This window comes from Episyrphus balteatus, chromosome 3, assembly GCF_945859705.1.
Source record: "Episyrphus balteatus chromosome 3, idEpiBalt1.1, whole genome shotgun sequence".
In the NCBI taxonomy this organism is placed as follows: domain Eukaryota; kingdom Metazoa; phylum Arthropoda; class Insecta; order Diptera; family Syrphidae; genus Episyrphus; species Episyrphus balteatus.
The window spans coordinates 30489734-30512277 of NC_079136.1; the positions used below are offsets into that span (position 1 = coordinate 30489734).

Here is a 22544-nt window from a genome sequence, read left to right on the forward strand (position 1 = left end):
TAGGGCCTTTCTTCATAAACACTTGGCGAAATTTTGTAAAGTGATATCTTGGATCATAATTATTGTCTTGGCAATGTATTTTAGAGTTTTTCTTTTTTTTTTGTAGGTACTGGTATTTTTTTTTTTTAAATGAGACATGACAATTTTTTTTTTTTGGTTTATGGTAAAACCCGGGCCTTTAGAGCATATTCAATTTAATGCAAAGTCTAATAGCCTATAACCAGTGGATACAAAACACGCTTGAAACAATATTTCATGTCTTAATTTAGAATAAGTAGTTTAGAAGTTATGATGGTACATATCAACAAAGATACGGGTAAATACAAAACCATCTTTTTAACTTTACCGTAGTCGAGTTGTAGAAAAACAGTAACTATTCTTATGATATTTGACTAAAAACTACAATTCGATTACGAAATGCCAAGTTATTCCATTTTTTTCTGCAACTTTTAAAATCCTGCACTTAACCATTGATAATAATTTCTCCTTGTTTCCAGTATGAACATACCCTAAGGCTAAAACTGTAAAATATAGAACAAGCGCGGATATGGTAATTCAAAATTCTGCAACGACAACCAACGACAAGAGAAGTTATTTTTTTTTCTCTCTTACGAAGTTTCAATTTATTGTGCATTAGCGTTGGATCCTTTTAAATAAGTTTCGATATTTTTTTTTTTTATTTAAATCTGTTGACAACCAAGAGCAACAGTTGATATATTTTTTTTTGTTCATTTTGCTTTCATGCTTTAATAAAAATTAAAATGTAAATAAAAATCAGAATCACACAATATTAAAAAAAAAGTATCTAAATATGTATCAGGTCCGTTGTCAACGTTAATGTTCGTCAGCATAATTGCGCTCCCAGTCTTTTAAGGTAGAAAATAATGCTGTTGAAGAAAAAAATAGAAGAAAAAAAAATATTAAATAGAACGAAAAAGAAAAGGAAATTGAAAAGCCATTGAAGTAAATTGCGTGTGAAAGTGGTATCATGGTTTTCTACTTACCACCGGATCTGCCTTTTTCCAACATTGATGGAACCACCATGCCTTATGGCATAGAGTATCGCCCTCCGGGTGAATACAGTTCTTTGACATATTAAGCAGGACCTCGCGTATACTGTCCGGAACGCTACGGAAAAGGGTTTCCAAGTGTACATCGCCGTTCTCGTCGACAACCTCAAATTCATGGAATATGCAATTCATGTAGCATTTAAGGGCTTCGTCCTCGTGAATTTCGCCATCGCTAAATTCCCTAATTGCTTCTGCAAGATTGAATTTGATGTGAAATGATGATTTATAGCTTAGGACATTACTAAAATGGTTTCGGTTAAACTTGTGGTGCGGTGGTGATGGTGTTGGGTGATTTTATACTATGCAGAAAAGGAAAAGGGTTTTAATGCGGAAACACGTTATAATGGGAAAAGGAGACAAAAAAAAAACCAAGAAGAAAATACTAAAAGGTTATTTGAAGTTCGATTAAGTGATTAGGTTTGTGTCGGCTTCGCTTTTGTGGATTAAATGGAGAATTAGTCAGAAGAAGTTGAGTTAAATTATTGCGGAGATGTTATATTGTACGTACAGAGACCATGAAAAAGTGTTATTAGAAATTTTATTAGGAAGAATTCCTTAAACTGGATTTTTAAGTAAAGTGGATATTTCAACAAAATAAAATAAAAACGAATTAGTTGGTAAATTCTCTGCTTAATTGTAGATTATGGAAAGTGAATCTGAACTGCAGGTATTGAGTTGGTAGAGACGGAATCAAGAGATTTAACGGCTGCCCGGCTATCACAGAAGACAATTCAATTTTAAAGTTCAAGTGACCTCAACTCCAAAGCTTTTCGCCCACATAAAATAAAAATAATTTGTATTATTTTTTCTTCGTTATTATCCCAGAAGACGAAGTCGATACTAAAATCTAGTCTGTCAACACAATAGTTCAGTTCATTCCGTCTAAAAATGTGGAACAAATTATCTTTCTGGAATTTCATCCCTCCAAGACTGACCTAGAATGGGTGGTTACCAGAAAGTTATTTGTGAAGTGAAAACTTCTTCAGTATCGTAGTGATTTGTAACACGATGAAATGAAAAAGCGACAGTAAAAATTGATGATTTATATAACAACGCACAGCCTAAACTGTAATAGATATACAAATTGTTGATATCTTATTTGATTTTGAAGTGAGCACTTAGAAATGGTTTTTCCAAATTTAAAAATTTAATAGGGTAAATAGGGTTAAAACGCTATAGCAAAAAAAACCTATTTTCTAAATCGTAAGCTGTAGAGAGTTGAACTGTTTTTAATCTATGAATAATTTTAGTTTAAGGTTAACAAGGGTATTGAAAAAAAAACTAAAAATTTAACTACTAAGTTATGAAAGTTTTTTTTTTTTTATGAAAATATGTGGTAGACCTTTGACAAAGTGGTTATTATATGGGGCATTTCACGTGAAACCAGCAGCTAAAAATGTGGTGGGTCGTCAAATTTGTTCATATTTGGTATATGTATTCCTTAATCGAATTAAAAAATACATCTGGAAGGATTTTGAATTTTAAGCCTTGATAGCGGAGTTATGGGCTTCTAAAGTTTTGGAAAACTCTGGGAAGAGTTTATTTGAAAAATTTATATAAATTAAACGAAGGGGTAACAAAATTATTTTAATGATGGATTATACGCAAAATTAGACGTGCTTTTCAAATATGAAATCTAAACCGGAAATAGATTTATTTTTTCGACAGAAAACCGGAAGTTGGCACTTCAAATCCAAATTTAAGAAACTTCGACCATTTTGATATTTTTTTAAATAGTCTTAAAATAAAGCTTATACAATTTAGAAACTACATGCCAAGTTTCAGAGTGGGATATCAAGCCGTTTAGAAGATACATAGGTTTTAGTGAGGGGTCTTCGTGCATGTAAAACCGGAAGTACCCAGTTTTCTCTGCTCTGACCCAGCAGTTTGTACCACCCCCAAATTTTTTTTGCCCATTCGATAGAGCATTGGCTGAATATCATTATCCTGATTTTTCGCACTCGCGAAATTCACCTTTCAGCCGCCATCTTGGATTTTAGTTTTTGTTGAATATCTCGATTTCTATTTATCCTACATAAAAGTTGTGTATGCAAGAAACGTAGGAAATTCAATTTCGCGTCTTTATGTTAAGGGAACTTTTTCGATATTCCTAATATTAAAAAAGTTGCAAGCCAAAAAAGAAAAAAAAAACGAAAAAAATGACAATTTTAAAGTTTTGAGCACTTTTTATCAAAATTATGAAAAAACCTTCCGAGGAAAGATTATTCCTTAAAATTCTCTACAACTCTCCTATACAACTTTTTTTTGTAACGCTATAAACACAAACGTTATTAAACTTTTTTTGTTAAAAAATGCTCTTTTTTGTTTGTGTTTTTATCTTTACTTTTTTCTTATTTTTTTTTTTTAACAAATATTGAATTTTAAATGATTAGTAAGTATTTAAGAGATTTATGTTACAAGAGAAAATTCAGGACCTTTTTTCATAATTTTGATAAAAAGTGCTCAAAACTTTAAAATTGTCATTTTTTTCGTTTTTTTTTTCTTTTTTGGCTTGCAACTTTTTTAATATTAGGAATATCGAAAAAGTTCCCTTAACATAAAGACGCGAAATTGAATTTCCTACGTTTCTTGCATACACAACTTTTATGTAGGATAAATAGAAATCGAGATATTCAACAAAAACTAAAATCCAAGATGGCGGCTGAAAGGTGAATTTCGCGAGTGCGAAAAATCAGGATAATGATATTCAGCCAATGCTCTATCGAATGGGCAAAAAAAATTTGGGGGTGGTACAAACTGCTGGGTCAGAGCAGAGAAAACTGGGTACTTCCGGTTTTACATGCACGAAGACCCCTCACTAAAACCTATGTATCTTCTAAACGGCTTGATATCCCACTCTGAAACTTGGCATGTAGTTTCTAAATTGTATAAGCTTTATTTTAAGACTATTTAAAAAAATATCAAAATGGTCGAAGTTTCTTAAATTTGGATTTGAAGTGCCAACTTCCGGTTTTCTGTCGAAAAAATAAATCTATTTCCGGTTTAGATTTCATATTTGAAAAGCACGTCTAATTTTGCGTATAATCCATCATTAAAATAATTTTGTTACCCCTTCGTTTAATTTATATAAATTTTTCAAATAAACTCTTCCCAGAGTTTTCCAAAACTTTAGAAGCCCATAACTCCGCTATCAAGGCTTAAAATTCAAAATCCTTCCAGATGTATTTTTTAATTCGATTGAGGAATACATATACCAAATATGAACAAATTTGACGACCCACCACATTTTTCGCTGCTGGTTTCACGTGAAATGCCCCATATGTTATTTTGACAATTTGATAGATGCCATTAAAAAGTAAAAAAAAAAAAAAAATTAGGCGCATTATACCGATTTTTTTCTAAGGCGTTGCGTTTTGAAATTTGAATTTTTTGGAAAACACCTATTTGTTAGGGGTATTTTTGAATGTTTTTTTTTTACATTAAGGAATTTTTCTGAGTGTTTCAAACCAATGGGACATATAAATAGTAACTTTGTAGGACTATATTTGTAGAAAATTTCAATTAATTTTACATTCACAACCCTGAGATAACGGTAAAAAGATATTCATGTACTACAATACACAATAATTGAAAAACTTAAAAATTATCTAAGTTTGAAATTTTGACATGGTTTATTTTAAAAAAATTGTAATTTTTGTAGATATCGTATTAATATATTTGATGAGAATAATTAAAGCTGAAATTATAAGCTTTCCGGTGATATAAAATTTATTGTAGCTTGCCATATCAAAACGTGGACTTTAAAATGCTATAAAATAAGTATAAAATTAACTATAGAATGTTATATATAAAAAATGGATTTAAAGGTGATCGAAAAAAGTAAAGTTAGATTTTTCAGTTTTTTTTTTCTAGAAAAAGGATTGTTTTTAATAAACCAAATTTATACTTTTTATCCAGCGTAAAGACTTAACCCATTTCCGGTGGCTACCAGTTCCAGTTGACTTAGAAACTTGAAATTTTGGACACTATCTGTTTTTGGTCTAATTAGAGGTAATGTGAAAAGCTTCTGGTTTTCACAAAATAACAAAATTTGTAATAAGTTATACATTATATTTTGATATTTTATGCTTACTAAGAATGTTTTTTTTTGGGTATTACTCATGGAAGCATTTTGTTTCTTTATTTGGTTAATTTCTTCATAAAAATACTCAAATAAAATTGATTCATACTCCATGTATTCGGCGAGCGTTGCGGAAATGGGTTAAACTCAATTTATTTTTTAGGATAAATATCAAGCTTTTTAATAGTATAATAATTTATCTATAAGCTTTTCATATAAAAAAATTAATATAATGAGTAAAGTTATAACTTTTTTTTCCACAAAACCTACAGATAAAAATAAAGTCTCATTCTTAAGCTTAAATATTACACTGTATTATACTATTTATATAAATTATTTTACAAAAAGAGGTCAACAAAATTAAAAAATACTAATTTTGTTTCTTTTTTTTTAACAAAAACATATGGATTTAAAAAAATTTTTAATTTTATTATATTCACTGTAAGAATATTAATATAAAGTCTAATTTTTTATTACATGAAATATTTAGCTAGGAAGTGTTATTTGTTTTATAATTTTAGGCCACTGTAATGCAATTTTCGTAGATTTAATATTTTAACAAATGAAATGTTTTATTCATAAACACCTGCTGTGTAAAAAAAATCAAATGAAATGTGTCAAACTTTTTCAAAAATACCTATGCATGTTGAAAGCAAATTTCACTAGTTTTCATCGTATCTAGAGAAAAAATTATGTTATTCCTACCTATATGCAATAGAAGGATATTAATTGAATAAACTAATTTTACTGGTATTAAGTGTTTTCATAACCTTTTTAAAACTCACTAGCAAAAATATAGCTCTATAAGATGATATTTTGCTCTTTTCAAGTTTTTTTATAATAAATCAAAGAAATTCAGAAACAAAAATGAAAATATTTTGTTTAAAAATCCACACGTCGAAAAAAAATTTAAATTATTAAATAAACTAAAAATTGAATACTCTATATATAATATAATAACATGAACTCCTTACCTTGTGTGACGCCAGTTTTTTTAACACAACTCTCTGTAATTGGTTTTATCATGGCCAAAATACCCTTTGGCGGCCACTAATAATTTATAAAAAAAATGCAAACAAAAAATAATTAAATTGAAATCACAATGTTCGTTTTCAGAAATAAAACAAAAAATATAAAAAAAAAAAAATTTGAATTCAACATCATCAAGGGGAAAAGTTGCAGATAAAAAATAAAAAAAACTTAAAACTGTCATTTGTACAACATTGCCACTCACCTCATCGTCACGCCGTGGCTGCTGTCCCAGGACAAAACCACAAAATCCACAAATTAAAACAAAAAACGGAATAAATATTTTCATAGTTTTTTTTTTTTTTTTATTATTTTCTATTTCAGTTTCCTTTTTTCCGCACTCAACGGAAGTGAATCTTAGCAAATATGTATTTTCCGGGGTTTCAGCTCTTTTTTTTCTCGCTTAATTGCTTTTTATATTTTTTTGTTTCTGTTTTTATTTTTTATTGAATTCTAAAAAATTTATGGAAAATGCAGAAAATTGCATTCAATTGTTAGTTTATATACTCGTTGCAGTTGTTTTGAAAAAATATAAATAAAATCATTAATTGCAGAGGTAGACGCGACACACACGCTCAGAACTTTGGTTACAATCGTAAAAAAGGCAGGTCAAGTATATTCAATTAACATTTGATGATAGGTTATAATTTCAAATGAGGTACTTAATTATATAAAACAATAGAAATAGGTAGTAAGTAGAACGAGAAATACGACGACAGATGATAACCGCCTTATGTGGCTTCTTTGAATCTATCCGTTTCTATTTAATTAAAATGTTTGTTATTCAATTAAATGGAAACTTATTTATTGAGGCGGCTTAGCAACAAAATATGCAATGGTACCATTTCAAAAGTGTCCTTTTACCCTACAAAAAAAAACACCCAAATATAACCCAAAATATTTTGATGGGCATATTTTATTATTTTTTTCTTTGGTATATGAAACGTCTATACAAAAATTCATCAGTGATTGAGATGTTTTTTAATGCTAAGCCGCCACACTAATTGGAGTTCTCGTAACTAGGAAAATAATACATAATTTAGTTTTTGTGGGCACATTGATTTTTTATATCATTTAGAATATTTAAAAAAACAACTTTGATAAAAAATATCAAAAATAACGAGAATTATGTACACACATTATTTGTAGGTAAGAAGAAGGATCGTAGTTGGATTTGGCGATTGAATTGGCATACGAATCTGTCATTTCATTAGGGCCATTTCACACGTTCTGAAAAACAATGTTTTGTTGAGTTCAAATTGCAATATTTTTCATATCATACTTAAAAATCATACTTTACAAATTTTTTTCAGGATGTAGCTCTGAAATAAAAGTAAGAAATTGAGTTTTTATTAAACTTGGAACTGTTAATTAATTTGCAGCAAAATGGGGTATGAAATAAAAAATATTTTGATTAATTACACGGTGTTACAAAAATGAGGTTTTAAAATATACGCGGGTGGAGACCTATCACGTTTTGTAGAGCTAGCACTGATTACGAAACGGTATCTAAAAAGTCCCTAACACCCCCCAAATCTGGAGTTAGGGGCAAAAAACGGTTTTTTTTTTACCTTCACCCATTGAAAAAAATCTAGCTTCGTCAAATTTTTACCCATTTTCTCAAAAACTAGAAGACATAGACATTTTGCCCCTAACTACAGATTTTGGGGGTGTTAGGGACTTTTTAAATACCGTTTCGTAATCAGTACGACTAGCTCTACAAAACGTGATAGGTCTCCGCCCGCGTATATTTTGAGTGTTACACCGTGTTATTATGGGCGGAGGAAGAAAAATACTGTTGCAAAGTAGGGATATTTTGTAATTTCACAAGAACCAGTTTAACGAGATTCCATCCTATTCCCATACTAAGCACCGAAGCTATACTGTGTCGCTGGCCATTCAGAAAATTCTGCATTAATGTTGGCAATGGACGTCATTGAAGAAATTGAAAGCGCCTGTAATTCTCCTGTGGTTTTGGTGCCTGAGCCGGAAAAAAATCGCTTCAATTGGTTCTAAGAAACTTAATAGGGTACCGAAAAATGACGCCTTTCCATTTCCTCATGTAGAGAATTTTCCAAGTTGTCATCGTCAGTCAGAAAAACATTTTATAAGAAATGTTGATCTGTATGACGCATTTTGGTAGATTCCTCTAGCTGAGTCGGCACGGGAAAAGACAAGAGTGTGCAAAGTGGACCTTTGTATCACTTCACACAAGACAAACAAATGGCAAACGATGCAAAGACACGGTGAAAGGCATAAGAACGCGCACTTTTAACCTCTTCTTGAATATAAAAGCTAAGGGACTAGGAAGATTTACTTTGAATGACCATTCAGTAGAAAGGGTTAAAAATGTTACGGTCGATTTCTTATCATATGCAAAGAAAAAGGTGGAGAAGAGGCAGCAGGCACGCAAAAATGGACCTTTAAAAAGCCAGGGTAAAATTAATAGAGGCCAATTAAATCCCGCAGAGACAAGTAGTAAAAAGCCCAGAATTGCTGCAGCTGTCGGATCGGAACATTAGGTACACCGACAAAGCAGTAGGTCAAATCTCGAACTCAAACTTTTTCAATGTTGCAGAGTTGGCAATTTGAAGACACTTGATATAATCATTATATATCGGCACAGCGGTATAGAGCCTAAGGCAAATTAACGAATCACAAAATCTTCGATTGAAATGAAAATGAAAATATCTTTAAAGTAACTCTTGTTATTCTCTTTAATAAAAGAATCAAGTTTGCTGCTCAGCTCTTTTGTTTTATTGATGGAATGCCCTTATTATTTATTATTATTATAATTATAATAAATATATGTAACCACAAAAGATTGTGGGTTACGAAACGTCAAATACCTTTTTTTTTATTAAAATGTAGGATTTAAATGGGTCACTGTGGCGTATGTGTAACATTTCGTGGAAATGAAAAATATGTATTTTTTTATGGAAATTTTTTTTTGTACTGCTGATGATATAGTAAAACCAAATTAACTTTAAGGAACCTTTTTTAATGATACGATTATTTATTTTTTGCGAATCACCGGCTCCAATTGAGATGACAATATCATCGAAATATGAAAAAAAAAACATTTGAGGATTGATATAAAAACAAGCTTAAACTTCCATTTTTAATCAGAAAATTCTGAAAATATAAATATGTGTTTAAAAAACTTCACACAAACAGATAAGCTTTAACCCATGGCAACCTAATAGCAACAATGCGCACGAATAAAATGCATTTTCACATAAAACATACGTTATGTAGGTATACGGTTCAAACATCAAGCTGGCTTTTACCACAACAATAGACACCAAAATGTACTCTTGTAATTATTATGAAGCTATCGTGCATTCAGGCGGAAAATTAAATAATTGATTTACATAGCATTCCAGCAGCAGCAGCAGCCTGATTTCCTCCAAATATGTTCGGAATTTTCCATTCTGTATTCAACTGAATGCGCCCAAAAATGTAACAATTCGAATGAAGCCTGAATGGCTGAATTGAAATGCGCCCTCTTCTACTTAAATTCGATTTACCTATACTCCTTCTTCAACATTTTAACAATCCTCTCCTCCCTTCAATCTGCGCGCTTCTCAATTGGATTGTGTGGCTTTTGGCATACATTTATTACATACATACAATTGTGTATCCTATATCATTTATATGTATGTGGGAGTATTATATAGGTTTGTGGAGAGATACTACAGTTACCTTCATTTTATTTTAAATTGCAGCGTGTTCAATCTACTAAAAACAAAAACAATATTAAATCCACTAATTATTATGGATGTTTTCATTGCATGACAGATTTGATGGGGCGTGACAGTGCATATCAAGCTCTGGTCTGTAATTACTTATCAGCAAGTTGATTGCGAAGGTGGACACGGGCGGCCTGCAAAACCGTCAACATATAGTAATTTGCCAGCCACCTTTTTTATATGGTGAGGAGATCATGATGAGGTGAGTTGGCTAAAAGTTCTCATACTGGGAGCGAATGATTTTGTTGGCCGCATTATTTGCGGGATGATTATACATTTGTTTTGTGTCTTTTTAATTGTCTCGCTCGCGGAGTTGGTGTATTAGTAAAGCTATTTTAAAGTTTATATGTATTATTTTTTAATAAGAAAGGTATGATTTCAGTGATATTTTCTACAAAAAAACTATTCTTGAACCTCAGTAAATCGTTCAAAAAGATGGTTATTTGCAGGGGCGGATCCAGGATTTTTTTCTGGGGGGGGGCACAACGGACGGATTGGCAAAAAAAAAACAGCAATAACAGTTAGAAATAAAGTGAAGTACCATACGACTGACTAACAAGCAGAAAATTTTAACGACCCACAGTGGTCTAAAACCTGGCCAAAAATATTTAGGCACATTTCCCACATCAAATAGGTACCAAATGACCAAAAAGTTATTCGGAAGGAAAAATTTTCATTTTCTTGTTACAGTAAAAGCCACTTAAGTGCTAACCCTCTTACTCCTGGATTATCCGGAAGAAAAAAAATATAAAAAATCAGAAAATGCACGTACAATTCTGTGCTATATTAAAGTTAGTAATCTATTCTTTATTTAATTTTTTGACTTAAGTTGTTTCACCAAATAGTTTTTGAGAAATTAAGTTTTAAAGATGAAATTTTGAAAAAAAAAATGTTTACGTTTTTTAATTGATTTTGTATAAAATTTTGCAATATTATGGACATAATTATACCATTAGTTAATGACCTAGTAGTTTTTAGTCAAATACTAAAGACTTCATTCTAATAAATATTAAAGTTCCTAAGAATAACAAAAAAAACTGAATCATACTTTTTTGCCGGGAAACCCAGTTTTGTTTTTTTTTTTATTTGCATTAACCTTTTGTAACCCAAGGTCGTTAATTTAAAAATTAATAAGTCAATCGATTGGCCTTTATCTTTAATAAAACACGTATGGGAGTAAAAAAAAAGTTCAAATAATTTATTTTTATATAAAAATGCAAAAATTCAAGCAAAAAACTATCTAATATTAATTTTTAGGAACTTTCCTAAAATCCAAAAATAAAATACCGTGGGGTTTACTAACAAAAACTATTTTTTTTTTCTGAATTTCGTTGTTTTTACACAAATTTGCTTATTTTCAAAAAAAGCCCAACTTTCAACATTAACTGTCAATTAAAAACTATTGGTGCTATTTATTAGAAATTTGAAGTACTATTTCGATAAAGCAATACTTAAAGATTAAAATATTAGAAGCTTCAAAAGAAAAAAAAAATAGTTTGTAGAGCTTTTATGCAATCTTTTTCGGTTTATTACAGAAATGTCACATGGGGCTACAAGGGGTTAAATTGTTTTATACCTCAAGAATATTGTGTTCAAATTGTAGGTCTCTTGGAGCCAAATTGACCAAGTTATGAGTATTTTAATACTTCCCTTAGGAACGTTTTAGTCTTTTAGTCCAGAGTTCAAAACTTTAAATCGTTATCCCCACAACTAATGTTTTCAACGCCGGTGCTCCTCATGACTTCAAAACTACTGCACCGATTCTTTTGAAATTTGGAACACTATTTTTTTTACATATTTTTAAAGGTATCCCTGGAGAAATTTTCTCAATAAAATAATATTTATAAAAATCTATAAGTATAAGGGTCGCTTTTGAGGAGAAATAGAGTTGCATATACCTACAATTATTTTTTTTATATCATTCAATGTCATTCGATGTCCATATCAAAATTTTTCACCAAAATCACTTTGAAAATTCACTTTTTTTTTAAATCGAAAAAAAAATTCGTGTGTACCCAACAAATAGCCGTTTATTTATTTGTGAGGTGGAGCTTTTCATGGGAAAGGGATGCAACAATCAACAAAATTCGCATTTTCAGCCAGAAATAGACAAGAGTTTCACTCAAGTTCTTTCTGTTATTATTCATATATTTTTAAAACTCTTATAGTTTGATTTCCTTTAAGTATGAACTTTAAGTTCTGGGGATCCGCCTATGGTTATTTGAGTATATAAAATTAAGATAATATTTTAGTAACTCAATAAGGAGAGAGATTCTTTAACGAGTTTTAATTTAACATGCAATTTCAAAAAGGGCACATCTCAAAAATTGAAATTGCCAGAAAATGAAAAGAAAAAACAAGTATTCTCCGAAGTAGTGAATTATATGGGTTATAAATATTTGAGCAGTTAGCAAGGTAAAATTACAGAAATTTTCAACTTCATAAAACTGAAAAAAAAAAAAACTGATTTATATACGTAAACAATGTTCATGTTGTGAAACGAGGACTAATAGGATTCCAAATTATGAAACCATAAAGTCCTCTTTCAATAAGTTCCTTTTAGACACTGGAGTCAGAATTTTTATATTTTATATTTTTTACCGACTTCCAAAAAGGAGGAGGTATTCAATTCGTCTGTATTTTTTTTTATGTTTGTTACCACATAACTTTAGGCAGAGTGAATCAATTTTGATAATTCTTTTTGTATTGGAAAGCTAGTGGCTGCAATGTGGTCCCATTCAGTTTAAGCCATAGGAACTATTAGAAAAACCATAAAACCCCGTTTTGAATCATGGAAGTCGGTTTTGTTTTTGTTGTTAAATATGATTATTCTGCAAAGTCTCTTCTTCAATGAGAACTTTTAAATCACTGAAAAAACCATTTTTATATCGTGGTTTTCTGTGGATTTTTAATTTCGTAAGTATCATATTCAATGAGTACATTTTAGGCACTGAAGCACTGGAGTCAGAATTTTTATATTTTATATTTGTTTCTGCAGACTTTTAACTTCGCAAAGTCTCTTCTTCAATGAGTACTTTTTAAGCACTGAAAAAACCGTTTTTAAATCGTGGTTTTCTGTGGATTTTTAATTTCATAAAGTATCATATTCAATGAGTACATTTTAGGCACTGAAGTCACAATTTTTATATGGTGTATTTTTGTGAACTTTTAATTTCGTAAAGAACAATCTTGAATTGGTACTTTTAAGGCACTAAAGTCACAATTTTTTTTTATCGTGGAGTTCTGTTTAATTTTAATTTTGTAAAATCTCATCTTCAATGAGTAGGGACTTTTTAGGTACTGAAGTCACAGTTTTTATATCGTGGTTTTCTGTGGATTTTTAATTTCGTAAAGTATTTTTAATTTCGTAAAGTATCATATTCAATATGTACATTTTAGGTACTGAAGTCACAATTTTTATATGGTGTATTTTTGTGAACTTTAAATTTCGTAAAGAACAATCTTGAATGAGTACTTTTAAGGCACTGAAGTCACAATTTTTATATCGTGTATTTCTGTGAACTTTTAATTTCGTAAAGAACCATCTTGAATGAGTACTTTTAACTGAAGTCAGAATTTTTTTATCGTGGAGTTCTGTGGAATTTTAATTTTGTAAAATCTCATCTTCAATGAGTACTTTTTAGGCACTGAAGTCACAGTTTTTATATCGTGGAGTTCTGCGGACTTTTAATTTCGTAAAATCTCATATTCAATGAGTACTTTTTGGTCACTGAAGTCACAATTTGTACTTCTTTAAGTCCGCTTTCTCCATGAAGACCAAACATTTTATAAGGTCTCTTCTTCAATTACTTATTTTAAGACACTTAAGTCACAATTTTTACTTCGGGGAGTTCTTTAACTTCATGAAGACTTTTAATTTTTTAAAGTCTTATCTTCAATGGAACTGAAGAAAAAATTTCTTACTTCGAGGAATTCTTTTACTCCAAGAAAGCATTTAAGCTTTTTTAGTAACTTTTTTTACTTCATGAAGTTTTTGTACTTTTTTAAATTTAATCAGTACATGATAGCTGACAAAGTAGTTGCCTACAAAAAAGACTTAGTTTTATTTGAGTAGGTACATAGAAGCCTGTGTATAAAAGCTGGTACTAAATCTATATTGAATTCCTAAAAATATGTACTACGATTATTAATACTGTACTACGTACATAAACGTCTGTACTCTATTAATAAAATCTACTATTTACCACAGTGTGTAAGTATGAAATAAGAATGTTTTCATTGTACATCACTATTAAATGCATAAAATGAGTGTACTTAAAAGCACGTTTGTTGGTTCAATGTACTCATTGGAATTAAAGGTAGGTATACAATACAATTTAAGAAGATACCATACTTCAAGTTGTGATTATTTGAGTTGAAGATTTAGTTTTTGATAGCTCTTTAACTAACTTAACTTATTAAACTCAAAAATTGTGTACAATAAAAGTATTGTACAATGAGTAGATTTTTTTTTTAATTTTTGTGATCGACAACACATATATCCTAAAAATTTTAAAAAATAAATAAAAACACACCAAGCTTCTGCGATAAAATCATATTTAAAAATAATAAATAATTTAAAAACAAAAAACAATAATTTTCATTAAAAACTTAAAACAAAAAAAATCACGGAGTCCTGTAGCATAGTCCATTTAAAAATATACCTTCATGTCACGAGTAACTCGTTTGTTTTATGTCAGTGAGTCTCTTCATATCGCCAAGCTTTATATGATGAAATAATGCTAAAATAGAATAAAAGGGAAAAACACCAAAATAAAAAAAAAAAAACATAAATTCAACATGAATAGAGTTAGTCTTCTAATTAATTGCATTCAACTAAACGTAATATGCCCGGAGTGTCTACATTGCGCTCGATTTGCTTCTGCATACATATGCACAGACACAAACATATATTCATATACACAAAAACGTACCTTGGGATCAGCTTGCTTCCAGCATTTATGCAACCAAAAAGCTCTCTCACACGTCGTATCACCCTTGGGATAGAGACATCTCTTGCCCATGTGCAGAGCTATGTCATGCATTGAATCTGGCAGCATATCGTGCAATTTTTCCAAATGAACTTCACCGTCAGCATGCAGAACATTTGTTTGGTCAAATACACAGTACATGTAGCATTTAAGGGCTTCATCCTCATGAACATCTCCGTCACTAAATTCCTTGATTGCCTCTAAAAATGTGTGTATGATGGACGATGGTTGTATATGTGTGTGTTTGTGTTTTTGTGTTTTTGTGTGTTCAGAGGTCCAAATGGAGATTTTTGAGGTTTTTTTTTAGTTTTTTTGGGAATTAAAAAAAAAGTTTTTTAACATTTGCTTTTTATTATGAATTCAAACATTTATAACATGTTCACATTTATACCTTCGGTAACTCCGGTCTTTTTTACACACACGTCATGTACAGGACGTAGAAGCTCTAATAATTCTGGTGGTGGATACTGCAATTAAAAAGGTATTTATAAAATATTTTATTTAGTTTAAAGCCGGGAGTGGAATTTAGGTAACGCGTTTTATTTGAATAGTATTTTAATATTTCTGAAACGAATTTATTTTGAAAAACCGGCTGGCATAATAAATGGAGTGCAAAGTTTAAGTTAATAAATCTTCTTTGTTCGTTGTTTTCAATTGCATTAGTTATTTTCATTCAGACTTTTATTCTTGAAGTTATAACTTAATGTTCATAAGGATGCTAACATATCGAAGTACTTTAAATTTGCACGACAAACAATTGACAACATAGAAATTTGTCTGGACTTTGCAACAGATGAAAATGATTTTCGGGGCTAACTTCAGTATTGAAATTTTAAAATATTGCAATTTATTTTAAAGGCTTTAAAAAGATAAACTCTTTTTGTTAGGTGATGATTTAATATCTAATTGAAATTTTGCGAATCAAAAGTTTTGTTGCACCAATTTTGATATATGTATATAAAAAAACTTATATTGGCCCTTTTAATGTGTTTTTTTTTTTCGAGTAATATATCAATATACTCTTAATATACTATTCGCGGAAAAACGTATGATACTCGTAAAAAGGATATAAATGATAATTGAAGTTTGTTTTTGAAAAAGAAAATACAACAAAAAAAGTACATTACTTCATGAATAACTCAATTGTTCTTCAGGTTTTTATTCAACCATGTCCAAGTCAAAAACGACTATTCTGTAAAGTTTACACCTCGGATACGCATTTAATTATATGCATATAATATTATAAATAATTTTATCAGATATTTCTTTTTTCAAATTATTTTTTTTTTATATTTCAATTTCTAGGCTATTGATTATGTAGTTTAGAAAGGAACTAAGACGTTCACGGGTTTTTATTGCAGGAATCGTTCAATCGGTTATAAAAGAAGATAAAACCGCGGAGTGCTATTAAATGAGAGGGTGGAAACTGAAGATAGGGGTGCAAAAGCCCCCTTTTTGGTTTTTTCAATATACCTCGTAAACCAAGCAAAATTTTGATATATTGCACATAAAACTTTTTGTAGAGAATTAAATTTCCTATTGGAATAATGTTTTTTTAAAATTTGAAAAAAAAAATTTCCATACCAAAATAGTCGAAACAATCATAAAAAAAATATCTAAAAAATCGATTTTTTGAGTTTTTTTGCTTTTTTACTTGTATATTTTTTTTGGTTGAGATAGACATAAACGTTGCTTCAAACAAAAAAAAGAAGATTAAATTTCCTTCAAAATGCTGTACTCACTAAATTTTTTCATTGAAAATTGACCGAAGTATGGCCATTTTAATCTATCTTTTTTTCGCATTTTTAGTTTTACTCAAGTAAAATAGAAACATTTGAGGGGAAAGTACGATAACTTAAGCACCAAGAACTGATAATGAGATTTTGTAGAGGGGTTAAATACAATTATTATTTACTATGGGAGGGGGGTCAATGTCCCCCTGTTTTGGCGGGAGGGGCAATTTTCTAAAAAAAAAATACTTAAAATAAAAAAAAATTATTAAAAAACAACGGCAACACTTACAGTTTTGATTGATACTTTTTTCAAAAGCTAGAATTATAAACTTAATATTAATTTTAAAATGAAGTTATTTTAATCAATTGTTTTTGTAAAATAATTTATATAAATAGTATAATACAGTGTAATATTTAAACTTAAGAATGAGACTTTATTTTTATCTGTAGGTTTTGTGGAAAAAAAAGTTATAACTTTACTCATTATATTAATTTTTTTATATGAAAAGCTTATAGATAAATTATTATACTATTAAAAAGCTTGATATTTATCCTAAAAAATAAATTGAGTTTAACCCATTTCCGCAACGCTCGCCGAAAGGGGTATTTAAAATAAGTTTTTTTTTTTACATGGAGTATGAATCAATTTTATTTGAGTATTTTTATGAAGAAATTAACCAAATAAAGAAACAAAATGCTTCCATGAGTAATACCCAAAAAAAAAAACATTCTTAGTAAGCATAAAATATCAAAATATAATGTATAACTTATTACAAATTTTGTTATTTTGTGAAAACCAGAAGCTTTTCACATTACCTATAATTAGACCAAAAACAGATAGTGTCCAAAATTTCAAGTTTCTAAGTCAACTGGAACTGGTAGCCACCGGAAATGGGTTAAGTCTTTACGCTGCATAAAAAGTATAAATTTGGTTTATTAAAAACAATCCTTTTTCTATAAAAAAAAAACTAAAAAATCTAACTTTATTTTTTTTCGATCCATAAAATCCATTTTTTTATATATAACAATCTATAGTTAATTTTATACTTATTTTATAGCATTTTAAAGTCCAGATTTTGATATGGCAACCTACAATAAATTTTATATCACCGGAAAGCTTATAATTTCAGCTTTAATTATTCTCATCAAATATATTGGTACGATATCTACAAAAATTACAATTTTTTAAAATAAAGCATGTCAAAATTTCAAACTGAGATAATTTTGAAGTTTTTCAATTATTGTGTATTTTAGTACATGAACATCTTTTTACCGTTATCTCAGGGTTGTGAATGTAAAATTAATTGAAATTTTCTACAAATATAGTCCTACAAAGTTAATATTTATATGTCCCATTGGTTTGAAACACTCAGAAAAATTCCTTAATGTAAAAAAAAAAAAATTCAAAAATACCCCTAACAAATATAGGCTATTGATTATGTAGTTTAGAAAGGAACTAAGACGTTCACGGGTTTTTATTGCAGGAATCGTTCAATGGGTTATAAAAGAAGATAAAACCGCGGAGTGCTATTAAATGAGAGGGTGGAAACTGAAGATAGGGGTGCAAAAGCCCCCTTTTTGGTTTTTTCAATATACCTCGTAAACCAAGCAAAATTTTGATATATTGTATATACAACTTTTTGTAGAGAATTAAATTTCCAATTGGAATAATGTTTTTTAAAAATTGAAAAAAAAAATTTCCATACCAAAATAGTCGAAACAATCATAAAAAAAATATCAAAAAAATCGATTTTTTGAGTTTTTTGCTTTTTTAGTTGTACATTTTTTTTGGGTTGAGATAGACATAAACATTCCTCCAAACAAAAAAAGAAGATTAAATTTCCTTCAAAATGCTGTACTCACTAAATTTTTTCATTGAAAATTGACCGAAGTATGGCCATTTTAATCTATCTTTTTTTTCGCATTTTTAGTTTTACTTAAGTAAAACAGAAACATTTGAGGGGAAAGTACGATTACTTTAGCACCAAGAACTGATAATGAGATTTTGTAGAGGGGTTAAATACAATCATTGTTTACAATTTTCACAAAGACTGTGGACTTCAATACGACAAAGTTAACTGCCTTAATTGATTTCTTATCAAATCATGAAAATCATAATGTTCCTATGCCTTCTACTTTTTGAGAAAATTTAAAAATAGACAAAATACTTTCTTAATCGGAATCACTCGTTTATTTCAAAAAGAATTGATTAAAATAACTTCATTTTAAAATTAATATTAAGTTTATAATTCTAGCTTTTGAAAAAAGTATCAATCAAAACTGTAAGTGTTGCTGTTGTTTTTTAATAATTTTTTTTAATTTTAAGTATTTTTTTTAGAAAATTGCCCCTCCCTCCAAAACGGGGGGACATTGACCCTCCCTCCCATAGTAAACAATGATTGTATTTAACCCCTCTACAAAATCTCATTATCAGTTCTTGGTGCTTAAGTAATCATACTTTCCCCTCAAATGTTTCTGTTTTACTGAGTAAAACTAAAAATGCGAAAAAAAAGATAGATTAAAATGGCCATACTTCGGTCAATTTTCAATGAAAAAATTTAGTGAGTACAGCATTTTGAAGGAAATTTAATCTTCTTTTTTTGTTTGGAGGAATGTTTATGTCTATCTCAACCCAAAAAAAATGTACAACTAAAAAAGCAAAAAACTCAAAAAATCGATTTTTTTGATATTTTTTTATGATTGTTTCGACTATTTTGGTATGGAAATTTTTTTTTTCAATTTTTAAAAAACATTATTCCAATTGGAAATTTAATTCTCTACAAAAAGTTGTATATACAATATATCAAGATTAAAATGGCCATACTTCGGTCAATTTTCAATGAAAAAATTTAGTGAGTACAGCATTTTGAAGGAAATTTAATCTTCTTTTTTTGTTTGGAGCACCGTTAATGTCTATCTCAACCCAAAAAAAATGTACAAGTAAAAAAGCAAAAAAACTCAAAAAATCAATTTTTTTGATATTTTTTTTATGATTGTTTCGACTATTTTGGTATGAAAATTTTTTTTTTCAATTTAAAAAAAAAAACATTATTCCAATAGGAAATTTAATTCTCTACAAAAAGTTCTATGTGCAATATATCAAAATTTTGCTTGGTTTACGAGGTATATTGAAAAAACCATAAAGGGGGCTTTTGCACCCCTATCTTCAGTTTCCACCCTCTCATTTAATAGCACTCCGCGGTTTTATCTTCTTTTATAAATCATTGAACGATTCCTGCAATAAAAACCCGTGAACGTCTTAGTTCCTTATTACCCTGTTTTTTTTCGACATAATCAATAGCCTATTCCTCAAAACCTAGAAGGCATAGAAACGTATAGTTTTCACTATTCGATAAGGAATAAATTAAGGGAGTTTTCTGCATGAGTCAATTTTTTATTAAAATCTGGACAAAAATAGAACTCAATGAGTTTTTAAAAAAAATTTTTTGACTATTTTTAACTTTGAAATCGATTATTTCAAAAACTATTGGTTGAAATATATTGATTTTAAAATTACAATTAATTACAATTCTCCCTTTAGGAAATGGTATCACTTATAATTGTTAGTGTTGCCGTTGTTTTTTAAAACATCTTTTTTTATTTCAATAATTTTTTTTAGAAAATTGCCCCTCTCTCCTAAAGGGGGGGACATTGACCCCCTTCCCATGGTAAAAAATGATTGTATTGAACTCCTCTATAAAAAACCGTTATCAAATCCTGGCGCCCAAGTTATCGTACTACGTGCCAAAATTACATTTTTGTTCGGTGCCTAAACGTTCGAATTTCTGTATCTGGGTTGAAATCGTAATTTTTTTTTTTTCTAAGCCAATTTTAAACTGATTTTCATAAAAAATACCTTGTTTGATTTGGAAATAAATATTATTTTAGAATATATTGTTGTTGTGAAAATATATACTTTAATTTGATGTCGAAGTTGGTTAAATGACGAAAAAATGGAATTTTTAAACTTTGACAGCTTATAAATTCTAGGTGGTTAAACCGAGATACATGTTTTATACATTGTTGAAAAGGTATATTTATCTCCTATTAGAAACTGTAAAATTAGAAATGGGTAAACATTTGACAAAGCTAGATTTTTTTCAATGGGCGAAGGTCAAAAAAATCGTTTTTTGCCCCTAACTCCAGATTTTGGGGGTGTTAGGGACTTTTTAAATACCGTCTCGAAATCAGTGCGACTAGCTCTACGTGATAGGTCTCCGCCCGCGTATATTTTGAAACCTTATTTATGTAACACCGTGTAATTTATGGTTTTCATTTTTGTTTTATTTGTAGATGAAAAAATGAAAATTAATACGAAAAAAAAATGTTGCAAATTATTTTTTCATTAAAACAATTTGTTTAAAAAGTTAAACTGTACGACTGCACCTCCTTTTCCATTATTATTTTTGTAAACTTTTCAGTTGACTTATAGAATGCCAAAACGAAGATATTGAGCAAACAAAATTTCTATTAGCAATCATTCCGAGGTAAAGGTCTTATATGACTGGGCTAAACATATTTTGCAGGAAAATGAACTTTCTACAAGTACAACTTTTTTTTTTTTCCTTTAAAAATTGCCTTAACCAAATGACACCAAATTTTCACATTGTGTTCTGATACTCTTCAAAATTCTTAAATCGAAAAAGCTATTTTTATGATTTCTGTCTAAGCCATCAAATAATGCAATCTAAATACTCAACATTTGCACAGCACATCATAAGACAACTCATCATAAAAATAGTCATCACGAGGTTCGATTAGAACAAATTCGTTTTGAGTTCAATTTCATTGAAAGTTCTTCTTTTAGGAAGTTGATTCATGGTTTAGAATAGTGTTTACTGTCATATTCTAATCTGTCTTATAAAATAAACATAAATCAGTTTTGTGCAGTTATTAAATGACTCTCAAAACTGTTTTCTGTTAAAATAACGACCTATTGAGGATACAGCTTAAACGTGGAAAACAAAAAGCCTATTTAACGAACACGATTAATAACATTCTTAATTTTTCACTGAGTTCAATTCACTTATGCGGAGTGTACACCAACCGTATGTGCCTATCTTACAGTAAAAAGAATATCAAACTTCCAATTTTCCAGCAGACTGACATAAAAAATATTTAAAACAAAACAAAAAACAATAAAATAAACAAAACAAAAATAATAATAAAAATAAAAAATCAATAAATGAAAATCATACCGTTTCATCTCGACGTGGTTCAACTTTTTGGCAAAGGACACTCGCCCCACAAAGGACACCAAAGACAAAAAACACCAACAAATATTTCATCCTCAATGCCTTGTGTATTGAGAGAGCTCTCGCGTAGATACTATGGTTGGGTTGTGGATAGGGTAGGTGTATGTAGAGATAGGCTATGTTTGGGATTAACTTTTCACAGAACTCCAACCAACCCAAAGGACCACACAATAAAACAACAAGCGCTGTCGATAAAAAAAGGACCCAACGCTTGTTATGGAAACAGGGTTAAAAATTGAAAAATTGTAATACAAAAAAAAAAAAATCTCGAGTCAGTTAAAGGTGCGCGATAACTGTACTAATTGAAGTATCAAATAAAACTTGCCTATCGATTTTCGCCGAATCATTTTTTATACCTTTAATTTATTTTTATTTTTTGTCTAGGTTGTGGTTGAAAGGAGGCAGGTACGAGGGAATATGTACAAATAAACCCTCCGCACTTTAGTCGTAACGTAATGAAACTCCTCACACCGTCCATCATCCCTCTGCGGACTGCTGTACTGGCTATAATAATGAAGAGTGTATTGGGCAGCGATGTGGCGTTAAAAAACAATACTTAATTGAAAATAGCCATGAAATGTCGTGCCCCTAACACTCTGCCATGGATGCGGTGTGCGGGGGCAGGACCACACT

General features: G+C 29.7%; 2 protein-coding genes across 2 annotated transcripts; both read right to left on the reverse strand.

Moving 5' to 3' along the window:
- Positions 1-717: 717 nt before the first annotated feature.
- On the reverse strand, positions 718-6651 carry LOC129913571 (pheromone-binding protein-related protein 6-like). The gene is made up of 4 exons (XM_055992316.1): positions 6386-6651; positions 6126-6201; positions 1005-1261; positions 718-887 (listed from the first exon to the last, which is right to left on the reverse strand). The coding sequence occupies exons 1-4, from the start codon at positions 6467-6469 to the stop codon at positions 870-872; spliced, it is 435 nt and encodes a 144-aa protein (XP_055848291.1). The 5' UTR covers positions 6470-6651; the 3' UTR covers positions 718-869.
- A 7821-nt stretch (positions 6652-14472) lies between these two features.
- LOC129913570 (general odorant-binding protein 83a-like) lies at positions 14473-22242 on the reverse strand. The gene is made up of 4 exons (XM_055992315.1): positions 21855-22242; positions 15315-15390; positions 14867-15123; positions 14473-14674 (listed from the first exon to the last, which is right to left on the reverse strand). Exons 1-4 carry the CDS (start codon positions 21942-21944, stop codon positions 14657-14659), a joined length of 441 nt encoding a protein of 146 aa, XP_055848290.1. The 5' UTR covers positions 21945-22242; the 3' UTR covers positions 14473-14656.
- Positions 22243-22544: the final 302 nt, after the last annotated feature.

Coding starts and splice junctions, on each gene's coding strand:
- LOC129913571 (XM_055992316.1), bottom strand. CDS start 6,469: ATGAAAATATTTATTCCGTTTTTTGTTTTAATTTGTGGATTTTGTGGT. Junction 6,202..6,385: donor AGCCACGGCGTGACGATGAG/GTGAGTGGCAAT, acceptor ATAAATTATTAG/TGGCCGCCAAAGGGTATTTT. Junction 1,262..6,125: donor AAAAACTGGCGTCACACAAG/GTAAGGAGTTCA, acceptor TCAATCTTGCAG/AAGCAATTAGGGAATTTAGC.
- LOC129913570 (XM_055992315.1), bottom strand. CDS start 21,944: ATGAAATATTTGTTGGTGTTTTTTGTCTTTGGTGTCCTTTGTGGGGCG. Junction 15,391..21,854: donor AACCACGTCGAGATGAAACG/GTATGATTTTCA, acceptor TTTTAATTGCAG/TATCCACCACCAGAATTATT. Junction 15,124..15,314: donor AAAGACCGGAGTTACCGAAG/GTATAAATGTGA, acceptor ACACATTTTTAG/AGGCAATCAAGGAATTTAGT.